The sequence below is a fragment of the Bufo gargarizans genome, chromosome 6, assembly GCF_014858855.1.
Source record: "Bufo gargarizans isolate SCDJY-AF-19 chromosome 6, ASM1485885v1, whole genome shotgun sequence".
Classification (NCBI taxonomy): domain Eukaryota; kingdom Metazoa; phylum Chordata; class Amphibia; order Anura; family Bufonidae; genus Bufo; species Bufo gargarizans.
The window spans coordinates 361,039,445-361,052,291 of NC_058085.1; the positions used below are offsets into that span (position 1 = coordinate 361,039,445).

General features: G+C 39.7%; 1 protein-coding gene across 1 annotated transcript in view; it reads left to right on the forward strand.

Moving 5' to 3' along the window:
• LOC122942223 (deleted in malignant brain tumors 1 protein-like) overlaps nucleotides 1-12,847 on the forward strand; it is a 485,901-nt gene that overhangs the window by 327,316 nt on the left and 145,738 nt on the right. The window contains exons 10-12 of the mRNA XM_044299724.1: nucleotides 1,655-1,669; nucleotides 3,469-3,483; nucleotides 9,918-10,235. Coding sequence (XP_044155659.1) covers nucleotides 1,655-1,669; nucleotides 3,469-3,483; nucleotides 9,918-10,235 — 348 coding nt within the window. The remainder of the gene's footprint in view (nucleotides 1-1,654; nucleotides 1,670-3,468; nucleotides 3,484-9,917; nucleotides 10,236-12,847) is intronic.

Consider the following 12,847-nt stretch of genomic DNA (forward strand, 5'->3'; position numbering starts at 1 on the left):
CATTCATTCAAATTGAGGGTACCCTGCCTGCATATTTACATATGTAGGCAGACCCTTACAGATCACATTTTATGGCCCTTGTAATTACCCTACTATTTAAAGGGCATCTTTCAGCAGATCTGTTAAAATATATGCAAATGAGTCTCTAGGAGCAGTGGGGGCGTTGCCTTTACTCCTTCAGGTTCTGCTCCCTCTGCAACTGCCACGCCCTCAGCACCTATTGACAGGGCCAGACATGATGTTTACACCACCTAGTGCTATCAATTAAAGTGCAGAAGGCAGGGCAATTGCAGAGACAGCAGAGCCTCAAGGAGTAAAGGCAACGCCCCTGTTGCTCCCAGAGGCTCATTTACAAATATTTAAACATCCTTTTTCTAATAAATATTGGCACATAAGTGCATTAGCTCTGCCGCAACATGGCAGTAGGGTGCTGATTGGTTTCCATTGCTACCAAATGCCTAATAAAGGTGAATAGACATGCTACAGTACATTGATGAGCCTTTTATGATCTTCTCAATAGTTTGCTTGCAAGTTACAATGTCAAGTTCAATTCCTCTAAAAAAAAAAAGGTAACATTTTTTGCTCATCATCCAATGTCATGACCCTGGAATTTATTAATCACGACTTCAGTGGACGGTCTGAAGCTCAGTATTACTCATCCAACCTACATACTATAGGTAATATGTGTAGAGATAATGATGTATTACTTGGTTAAAAAAATAACTGTTACCAGGCACTCCAGTAATGGATATAGTCCAGACACAATATTATTACATGTCAAAACCAATCTGAATCCATTGTTCAGAAAAAAAAATCTGATATAATATGTGAATGTAAAATTGCATCAAAATGTTAGCTAAGATTTTTTGCTTTGTAACAGGTGCCATATACTGCGTTGACTTCTTGATGTTGCTGTCTGAGAAAGGAAATATTAACTGTTCACACACCACAATTTGTAGCATTTTCTGTAACATACTATGTACTTTGTATCATGATTGGTGTACTCGCCAAAGACCAAATATAGCAATGTTTCATTCTTCTTTTCTGATTTCTCTTATCAAATATGGATGTTGTTGAGTAAAATACATTAAATGACAGTGTATTATCTTCAGAATGTGTAGTGAAGGTTTTATTATAAACAGTATCTTATTGCAGTTAAAGGAGTTTTTCAGGAGTTCAATATTGATGACGTCTCCTTATATTAGCTCATCAATATCTGATTAGTGATTAGTGGGGGTCCAGTTCCCATAACTCAGCTATTTTAAGAGGCCATGGCACTTTGGTGACCATTGAGACCTCCTAACAGCATATTAAGTACAGGGTCTGCATTGTATAGAGTCTGTGCTTGGTATTGTTGTATAGTGGCTATGCTTGGTATTCACTTCAATGAGACTGAGCTGCATGTAGGCCATGTGAATGATGAATGGGAGGTCACTAGCCTAGAAAGAAGCTGCGGCCACTTTGAACAGCTGATCGGCGTGGGTGCCAGGAGTTGGATCCCCACAGATCAGTTACTAATGACCTGTCCGGAGGATAGGTCATCCATATTGTGCTCCCTGAAAACTCCTTTAATTTGCTTTTCAAAATACAATGTCATAAATAATTTTTTCTTGCCTTTTTCTTTTCTCTCTATTTTCATGCATGGTTTGTACAGCACCTTCTACCACTGGTAAGTTATCATGAGGCATTTATAAATATACTGGGGGAAATGTATTAAGCAAAATGTTTCAAATTTGTAGCAAATGTGCACTAAAAATGGAATATGTGGCTATGTCAAAGAGATACAGATAAGAATGCAAAGGGAAAGGTAAAATAGAAAAAACACGGAGAAAGGTAGGGAAAAGAGTGGTGTAATATTAGTATAGTATAGGGTGACTTAGAGATACTGCAGTAAAATGAACTAACATTTATTAATGGTGCGCAGCGCACTTTGTTATGGTGCAAAATATTGAAGTAAATTAAGTCAGCTATGAAGTGACTGATGGAATTTAGTAAATTTAGAGTAATTTACTCTTTAAAACAAGTTAAGGCCTCTTTCACACGACAGTATGTCCATTTCAGTGTTTTGCGGTCCGTTTTTCACGGATCCGTTGTTCCGTTTTTTGCTTCCGTTGTGGTTCCGTTTCCGTTCCGTTGTTCCGTTCCGTTTTTCCGTATGGCAAATACAGTATACAGTAATTTCATATTAAAAATTGGGCTGGGCATAACATTTTCAATAGATGGTTCCGCAAAAAACGGAACGGATACGGAAGACATAAGGATGCATTTCCGTATGCATTCCGTTTTTTTGCGGACCCATAGACTTTAATGGAGCCACGGAACGTGATTTGCGGCCAAATATAGGACATGTTCTATCTTTAAACGGAACGGAAAAACGGAAATACGGAAACGGAATGCACACGGAGTACATTCCGTTTTTTTTGCGGAACCATTGAAATGAATGGTTCCGTATACGGACCGTATACGGACCGCAAAAAACGGCCCGCAAAACGGAAAAAAAAAACGGTCGTGTGAAAGAGGCCTTACGGAGATCAAGGTGATCATACAAATGTTGTGCAACTTTTTCAAAATATCTTGCACCTGAAATCTAAGTTACATGGCCTTTCTCTTGCAGTGAACATACTAGGATTGTAGATTAGCTTTGCAAAAAACGTTTCCTTATGCTAGTACAGTATGTAGATTGGCTGAAAGTTTGAGCAAGCTTAAAAAGATTGAAACAATTTTGTAAAGAAGAACGGGCCAAAATGTATACAAAACAATGTGAGAGACTAAAATAATACAAAAAATTTAACTTTTTTCCTATCTCTACTTTTTCTATTAGTTCCATGTTACTATACACTGACTCAACCATTTGGATATATTGCTTTCAGATATTGCTTTGTGGGTGAAGGGAAATATCAGCTACTCTCAGCACATTTTTTACATAGTACAGATATTGTAACATTTTCACGTGTATATTGTATTTTATCATTGTTGGTGTGCTTTATGAATAGAGATGAGCAAAGTTCTTGAAAATTTGATTCTGCTGCAAAAAAATCCACTTTGACTAATTATTTTGTCACAAAGCACATTTCTTTGTAAGTAGTGGGTGCAATGACAGGGAACGGTGATTGCTCCGCCCCCATCATTGTACCCCTCAGATGCCGCGTTTATTGCTGATCGCGAAACAAGAGGATAAGCGGCTTTGAGGCGAATCAAATTTTCTCTGAAATTCAGATCGAAGTCCACTTCGGACACTTCAATTCACTCAACATTATTTATAAAGATCAATGGTATCAATAATTCTGTTCTCTTCCCTGTCTTTTTAACATACCCAATATAATTATATTGGGTAACACACAAGGAATGTCCCAATTCATTATCCTCTGAATGTATACTGAAGATCTAATTTAGAATATATCATGTTCCACATTTTCCAAATAGTAACAATTTTTTTTTTCTCTTTCCTCTTAATTTTCATGTATCTAGAACATACTACCCCTGGTAAGTACGGTACCTAAAATATACTACAACTAAATACGTGTTTACTGTAGTTCAATAAGGCATTTAATACAATACATGGCATTTTATTATGTTTTCAAAACTGTAAGTAAAAACGTTTTTCTTTCTCTTCCTCTTCCTATCATGTATCCAGCAGCAACAAACACTGCTTACATGGTAGTCAGTCACATGGGTGTGGCTACAACTGGTAAACAATTTTTCATTCTAAGGCCTCAAGCACACGACCGTTGTTTTATTCCGTGTCCGTTGTGCCGTTTTTTGTGATTTTCTGCAGAGCCATTGACTTTCAATGGGTCTGTTGAAAACTCGGATAATGCACCGATTGTAATCCGCGTCCGTGATCCGTGGTTCCAGTCCGTCAAAAAAATTTAACCTGTCCTATTATTTTCGTGGAAAACGGTTTGCGGACCCATTCAAGTAAATGGGACCGCTAAAAAACATGGAGACACACAAGATTGTCGTCCGCGTCCGTTTTTTTCCTATCATTTGCATGGCAAACCTGTCTTTTTTTTTTACTTTCCTTCATGTCTGGTGATCCTCCAAAAATAAAGGAAGACACACGGAAACAAAAACGGATATGGATCACGGAACAACAGAACCCCATTTTGCGGAACGGAACACAACAACGGTCGTGTGCATGAGGCCTAAGTCTCACACTCACCTCTCAGATATACTGTGTACCCTGTATGACTGCACATGTTTCACAATCTTTAGGGCAGCCCTGGTTGAGACAGTCTGTTCTTGCCCAGAATACATTTACTCCGGTCCTTAAAGGGGCTGTCCAAGTTATATTTATTGATGACCTATCCTCAGGATAGGTGATCAATATCAGATCAGCGGGGGTCCAACACCCGATACCACCACCGATCAGCTGTTTAAAGAGAAGGCGTACGACATGCCAGCGATGCCTCCTTTTCATTGTTTACCTGCTCGCCGTCGCATGTGCAGCTAATTACACCTAACCGTCCTATTCATTTTAATGAGCTGGATCATCCTATACAATATATCTGTGTACTATACAGTATTTTGATTATATTTTCTTATGATAAAGATTTAAACTCTGACTTTTTCTTTCATTTCTATTTTCATGTTTCCAGTATCTTCAGCGACTCCTAAATATAATATTTAAAGGGGTTGGCCATTTTCTGATTATCATTAACCAATGTGTTTATGAGATGATTACACGGCACTTACTAATATAGCTAGAGATTAGTTTTAACAAATTTGAAGTTTTGACAAATTTGATACGCATGATTCGTCAAAGTTCTTCAAGAAATTTGATTTGTTCTGAATTAATTTTTTATGAATCGCAATAAATCTTGTATACCCAGGCCACTCTGCCTAATCTTATGCATCCCACTTGGTGGCCCAATGTTAGTGTGAAGGCTTGGAACTTGAACTGCAGGGAGAGGGTATCACCATGTGCCTTTTGTTCCGGTGTACCCACATTCATAGTTTATCTGTTCTGTAGGTCCTGTGCTGTCAGTATTACAGGAAGTTATAATTTATCGCCGTCACCATCACTGTACAGGGCACCAAGTTCCATAGCTAATCCCTTTTAGCTGTTAGCTGTGGAGTTACTGCGCGTCAGTATTGCAGGTCAATAAAAGCATCCGGTCTAATTTATCACCGTGGACTTAACTGTGCAGTGCCCCAAGATTCAATTAGTGGCCCCATAACAGAGTGGGCACGGTGGCAGCAGCAGCAGTGGCAGTAACCATGGCAAAAGTGGCCCCATGACAAAGTGGGGAGGGAGGGCAGTAGCAGTGGCAGTAAGGCTGTGTTAACATCACTGTTTATGTTTCTATTCTTGTGCTCACTTAGAAGTACATAAAGCAAAACAAACAAAAAAACAAAAACAATCCTGTACTTTGAGCATCCATATAAAGCCTCTTTCAGACGATCAGTATTGTGTCAGTGTTTTGCACCAATATTTGATGAGTAATTGTAAGCCAAAACAGGAGTGGGTCCAAAACAGAGATAAAATGTAATGGAATTTTGGACCCACTCCTGCTTTGGCTTTCAAATTCTGATCAAATACTGATGCAAAACACTGACCAAACACAGACTTAGGCCTCTTTCACACGGCCGTATGGCTTTTTCAGTGTTTTGCAGTCTGTTTTTCATGGATCCGTTGTTCCGTTTTTTGTTTCCGTTGTGTTTCCGTTTCTGTTCCGTTTTTCCGTTCCGTTTTTCCGTATGGCATATACAGTATACAGTAATTACATAGATAAAATTGGGCTGGGCATAACATTTTCAATAGATGGTTCAGGAAAAAACGGAACGGAAACGGAAGACATACGGATGCATTTCCGTATGTGTTCCGGTTTTTTTGCGGATCCATTGACTTGAATGGAGCCACGGACTGTGATTTGCGGGCAATAATAGGACATGTTCTATGTTAAAACGGAACAGAAAAACGGAAATACGGAAACGGAATGCATACGGAGTACATTCCGTTTTTTTTGCGGAACCATTGAAATGAATGGTTCCGTATATGGACCGTATACGGAACGCAAAAAACGGCCAGTAAACGGGAAAAAAAAACGGCCGTGTGCAATAGGCCTTAGGGTCCATTCACACGTCCGCTGTTTCTTTCCTGATCTGTGCCGTTTTTGCGGAACAGATCTGGACCAGATCTGGACCCATTCATTTTCAATGGGTCCTGAAAAAAAATCAGACATTGTGCTGTCCGATTTTTTTCAGGACCCATTGAAAATGAATGGGTCCAGATCTGGTCCAGATCTGTTCCGCAAAAAACGGAACAGATCAGGAAAGAAACAATGGACGTGTGAATGGACCCTAAAAGAATGTATTAGCTACGATGAATTTAGGTAAAGTTGGTGGAGTGATTTCTGTGGTTCATTCCAATAACCAACAACACTTCTACTGTATGGCAAAAATCCATCTGACATGTTTGATACATCCAGCAAGTTTGGCCCATCTGGTTTTACCTTAAACACATATTAAAAGAAAAATAAGTTCATAGTATGGGTGGTTCCACATGGACTAAAATTTAGTTGCACTGCACAGTGACATAGAATTTGCTTAAAATTTGTCATGGCCGTCAGAATGATGCAGAATAAAAAATTTCCATAACAGAATGTGGTAGGTAGTGATGATAAATTTGGGTCCAGTTGTTGGAGAGATTTGTCTGGTATTACCATGGCAGTTCCAACCATAAACAGTTGCAATTAAGATGCAGACAATTTTTTTCGTTAAACAAACGTATTAACTACGATGAACTTAGATCGAGTGGGTGGAGCGATTTGTGTGGTTCATTCCGATGACCAACGACACACCTCCCGTATGAAAATAATCGAGCTGCCATGTTTGAGCCATTCAGCAAGTTCGACTTATCCGGTTTTAATGTGAAAACAAAGGTGATCCGGCACTGAAGGGTCCTATTTTCAACATTTCTTTATTGCCAAAACTTGAACATATATGGAACAGGACAGGACATGTTTAGAGCGCCTAGGCTCTTAGTCCAGGCCATGACTAAAGAGCCTAGGCGGCTCGAAACATGTCGGCTAAACGGGAGTAAGAGGGAGAAGGCTGCTCTATGTCCTGTCCTGTTCCATATATGTTCAAGTTTTGGCAATAAAGAAATGTCGAAAATAGGACCCTTCAGTGCCGAATCACCTTTGTTTTTACATGACTATACAAGTTTGACTTTAACTTTTGCCGTGCACGACAAAATTACAGGTGAGCTGGACTTTTAATACTATCCATCTGGTTTTAACCCTAATGGATGGAGTTATTTGACCCTAGGCGTCCTGCATCCAACTTCCTTGAGGGCCAAGTGGCGATCATCACCAACTGTTGTGTGATGCCCTTACATGTCCGGGGCTGCACACGCAATGCACTTAAGGGATCATCGTGTGTTTACCCTTTGCCAACAGATGGGGGTTACCTGCCAACATCATTCATGATTGCTGGAGCAGACTAATTTATTTGGTAAAAATACTAATTGATTCTCTAAAAGACTAATTTATTCTCTAAAAGAATAATTTTTTTGTTACGAGACAAATGTTTTTGCTAAAAGAATAATTTTTCAGATAAAAGAATAATTATTCAGACAAAAAAAAAAACCATGCAAGCAATTTCGCTGTGCAAAGGATCTATTTATTTGCACTGCTCACAGGGTGTTAAATAAGGCCGCTCTGTAACACTAAATCACAGTAACTATTTGGCTAACAGAAGTGGTTATATATCAATGTGGACACATCACAAACACTAGAATGAGACCGGTGTATCACCACAATTTGTGAATCAGGGCCTAATAGACTTGCTTGTCTATTATTAATGTGTCTATCTATAACAGAACAGATTAAGTATTAATGGCCCAGCAGATAAACTAGATAAAAAAGCCCATACATTAGATCGCCTGTTGACAATGAGTCTGATGCACAGTAAGTCTATGTATAACAGAACAGATTAAGTATAAATGGAGCAGCTGATGAACTACAGGTAGGTAAACATTCCTATATATTAGACTGCCTGTAGAGACTAAGGCTACATGCACACGATCGTATGTGTTTTGCGGTCTGCAAATTGCGGATCCGCAAAAAGAAATGAATGACATCCGTATGCCATACTTTTTTTTGCGGATCCATTGTAACAATGCCTAAAATGGACAAGAATAGGACTTTTTATATTTTTGGGGCCGGGCTACGGAACTGAAATACAGATGCTGTCGGCAATTTTTGCAGACCCATTGAAATTAATTAGTCTGCATCCTATACGCAAAAAAAAACGGAACGGACACGGAAACAAAATACGTTCGTGTGCATGAGGCCTAGGTCTGATGCACAGTAAGTCTATATATACCAGAACAGATTAAGTATGAATGGCACAGCAGTGGAACAAGATGCACAGAGAAATTACACAGGGCCTGCACTGTCCCTGCAGTCTCCACAAGCGCTCCCTATGTTTCACCTGAAGTGTTTTAAATCTCTCCCTACGATCTCCATACACTGTCCCTGCACTGTCCATATCCAAAATTCTACAGTTAAAAGCTTTGTAAAACACTTTCTTTACGGCAGCCCCATGGGCCATATACACAAGGGTCAGGAGGGGACCCTATCACAGACATGCTCTGTGACCTGTGCAGAGGTCATTGTACAAGGAAGAATAGATAAGCTCTTCCAATCACACATTGTGAATGGTGGGTCCTGTCTTATCGATGCACAAAGATGATATCATTACCCTGCTTTCACACCTGAGCGTTTTTGTCGCGCGTTTTTATGCACGTTTTTTGTAATAGTAAACGCGCGTTTGACGCGCGTTTGTGTGATTGACTGCAGTATCCTATGGCCACAAACGCGCGTCAAAACGCCCCAAAGAAGCTCAAGTACTTGATTATGCGTCGGGCGTTTTACAGCGCGATCGTACGCGCTGTAAAACGCCCAGGTGAGAACCATTCCCATAGGGAAGCATTGGTTTTCATGTTTTGAGCGTTTTACAGCGCGTTTGAACGCGCTGTAAAACGCTCAGGTGTGAACTTAGGGTTACAGGCAGGATTAGAATGAGTTAACTGCAGTAAAGTGATCTGTATAAACCAAGAAATGGCGCCAATTATTAGACATAATGGGCAGTGTGAAAACTGAAGGATTTTATCTTTTATGTTTAAATATATGGAATACATGGAAAATTTAAAACAACATCAAAAAGGTCATTTTCTGATGTCACATTCCCTTCAACTTGTAAGCAAGTCTGAAAAAGTGATGATTGGTTACTATTAGAGATGAACGAATCCATTCGCAGATTTAGAGATTTTTTAGGTACTGAATCAACCCCAAATCTTTTCTGGTCTAATTCAGACGAATCTTGTAAAACGGCGCCCAGCGCATAAGCAATCAATAGTGTTCTGTCACCACCAGGCAGGAGGTAATTGCAGTCAGTTGCGGTGGGAGCAATTATAAAAGTAGATACAGTTACACCTGACACTGTGTCAAAACGAGGGGATGGACAAGGGAAAATAAAAAAATTCTTAAAAAATTGACAAAACGAGATGGGAGCTTTTCATTAAAAAAAAATCTGTGCTTTAGAGGACTAGAGGGGGTTATATACCAATATCCAGGGCAATTGGAGCAACTTTGGTTCGGAACGAATAGATTCTGAACCGAACCAAACTTTCTGATAAATTTGGTAAATCTGAAACTAACGGAATCTTGGAAGATTCGCTCATCTCTAGTTACTATTTTCAGTACTATTCAGTCTGCATTTGTTTTTTTTACTTGTGACCCAGTGTGTTATTTGTGATGTGTTGCATTTAATGTAGAGGTGTTTTACTGGCCAAAACACACCATTTCCCCTTCAAATCAACTTTAGAGATATAGCCTCACCTTATGTTCACAAACTGTACATTTAGTCTGAACCTCACTTTTTTTCCTATTCTTTTTTTTTTTAACTAGCTCCAACCATGGCTTTGAGGCTGGTAAATGGAAGAGGTCGGTGTGACGGTCGTGTAGAAATCCTCCATAATGGAGCATGGGGAACTGTGTGTGATGACCACTGGGATATTAATGATGCACAAGTTGTATGTCAGCAGATAGGTTGTGGTAATGCTCTTGCGTTTAACCAGAGTGCAGCGTTTGGTCAAGGACAAGGACTGATTATATTGGATGATGTGCAATGTAATGGCAATGAAAGTTTCTTGTGGGACTGTCCGCACGGAGGGCTTACATCACATAACTGTGGACACCATGAAGATGCTGGAGTCATCTGCTCAGGTAAAGTCTAATGGTTGGAATCCTAATGTTTAAATGGTATTGCTTTGTACATTATGGATATATAGTATAGTTTTACAAAATATACATTCATTTACATAATATAATTTAGGAAACCATTCATTCAAATTGAGGGTGCCCTGCCTGCATATTTACATCTGTAGGCAGACCCTTACAGATCACATTTTATGGCCCTTGTAATTGCCCTACTGTTTAAAGGGCATCTTTCAGCAGATCTGTTAAAATATATGCAAATGAGTCTCTAGGAGTAGTGGGGGCGTTGCCTTTACTCCTTCAGGTTCTGCTCCCTCTGCAACTGCCACGCCCTCAGCACTTATTGACAGGGCCAGACATGATGTTTACACCACCTAGTGCTATCAATAAGGCCTCTTTCACACGGGCGTCATTTTTTTTGCCCGGATAAGAGCCGGGTGCGTTGCGGGAAAATGCGTGATTTTTTCTGCGTAAGTGCAAAACATTGTCATGCGTTGCACTCGCGTGAGAAAAATCGCGCATGTTTGGTACCCAAACCCGAACTTCTTCATAGAAGTTCAGGCTTGGGATTTATGTTCTGAAGATTGTATTATTTTCCCTTATAACATGGTTATAAGGGAAAATAATAGCATTCTGAAAACAGAATGCATAGTAAACCAGCGCTAGAGGGGTTAAAAAAATATAAAAAAAAATTTAACTCACCTTAGTCCACTTGATCGTGAAGCCCGGCATCTCCTTGTGTCTCCGCTGCTGATGAACAGGACCTGGGGTGAGCTGCTCCATTAAATACAGGTTAAGGACCTTCGATGACGTCACTCCGGTCATCACATGGTACGTCACATGATCTTTTACCATGGTGATTCACCATGGTAAAAGATCATGTGATGACCGGAGTGACGTCATCGAAGGTCCTTAAGCTCTATTTAATGGAGTAGCTCACCCCAGGTCCTGTTCATCAGCAGCGGAGACACAAGGAGATGCCAGCTTCGCGAGCAAGTGGACAAAGGTGAGTTAAATTATTATTATTTTTTTTTAACCCCTCTAGCGCTGGTTTACTATGCATTCTGTATTCAGAATGCTATTATTTTCCCTTATAACCATGTTATAAGAGAAAATAATAATGATCGGGTCTCCATCCCGATGGTCTCCTAGCAACCATGCGTGCAAATCGCACGGCATCCGTACTTGCTTGCGGATGCCATCCGATTTTCACACACCCCATTCACTTCTATGGGGCCTGCGTCACGTCAAAATCGGAAAATATAGAGCATGCTGCGATTTCAACTGAACGCACAAGTGATGCGTTAAAAACATCGCTCATGTGCACAGCCCCATAGAAATGAATGGGTCAGGATTTAGTGCGGGTGCCATACGTTCGCCGCACGGATCGCACCCGCACGGAAAACTCGCCCGTGTGAAAGGGGCCTTAAAGTGCAGAAGGCATGGCAATTGCAGAGATAGCAGAGCCTCAAGGAGTGAAGGCAACGCCCCTGTTGCTCCCAGAGGCTCATTTACAAATATTCAAACATCCTTTTTCTAATAAATATTGGCACATATGTGCATTAGCTCTGCCGCAACATGGCAATAGGGTGCTGATTGGTTTCCATTGCTACCAAATGCCTAATAAAGGTGAATAGACATGCTACAGTACATTGATGAGCCTTTTATGATCTTCTTAATAGTTTGCTTGCAAGTTACAATGTCAAGTTCACTTCCTCTAAAAAAAAGTTTAAAAAAAATTCGCTCATCATCCAATGTCATGACCCTGGAATTTATTAATCACGACTTCAGTGGACGGTTTGAAGCTCAGTATTACTCATCCAACCTATATACTATAGGTAATATGTGTAGAGATAATGATGTATTACTTGGTTAAAAAAAACTGTTACCAGGCACTCCAGTAATGGATATAGTCCAGACACAATATTATTACATGTCAAAACCAATCTGAATCCATTGTTCAGAAAAAAAATCTGATATAATATGTGAATGTAAAATTGCATCAAAATGTTAGCTAAGATTTTTTGCTTTGTAACAGGTGCCATATACTGCGTTGACTTCTTGATGTTGCTGTCTGAGAAAGGAAATATCAACTGTTCACACACCACAATTTGTTGCATTTTCTGTAACATACTATGTACTTTGTATCATGATTGGTGTACTCGCCAAAGACCAAATATAGCAATGTTTCATTCTTCTTTTCTGATTTCATTTTTTCGAATATGGATGTTGTTGTGTAATATACATAAAATGACAGTGTATTATCTTCAGAATGTGTAGTGAAGGTTTTATTATAAACAGTATCTTATTGCAGTTAAAGGAGTTTTTCAGGAGTTCAATATTGATGACGTCGCCTTATAATAGCTCATCAATATCTGATTAGTGATTAGTGGGGGTCCAGTTCCCATAACTCAGCTATTCTAAGAGGCCATGGCACTTTGGTGACCATTGAGACCTCCTAACAGCATATTAAGTAGAGGGTCTGCATTGTATACAGTCTGTGCTTGGTATTGTTGTATAGCGGCTGTGCTTAGTATTGTTGAATAGTGGCTATGCTTGGTATTCACTTCAATGAGACTGAGCTGCATGTAGACTATGTAAATGATAAATGGGAGGTCACT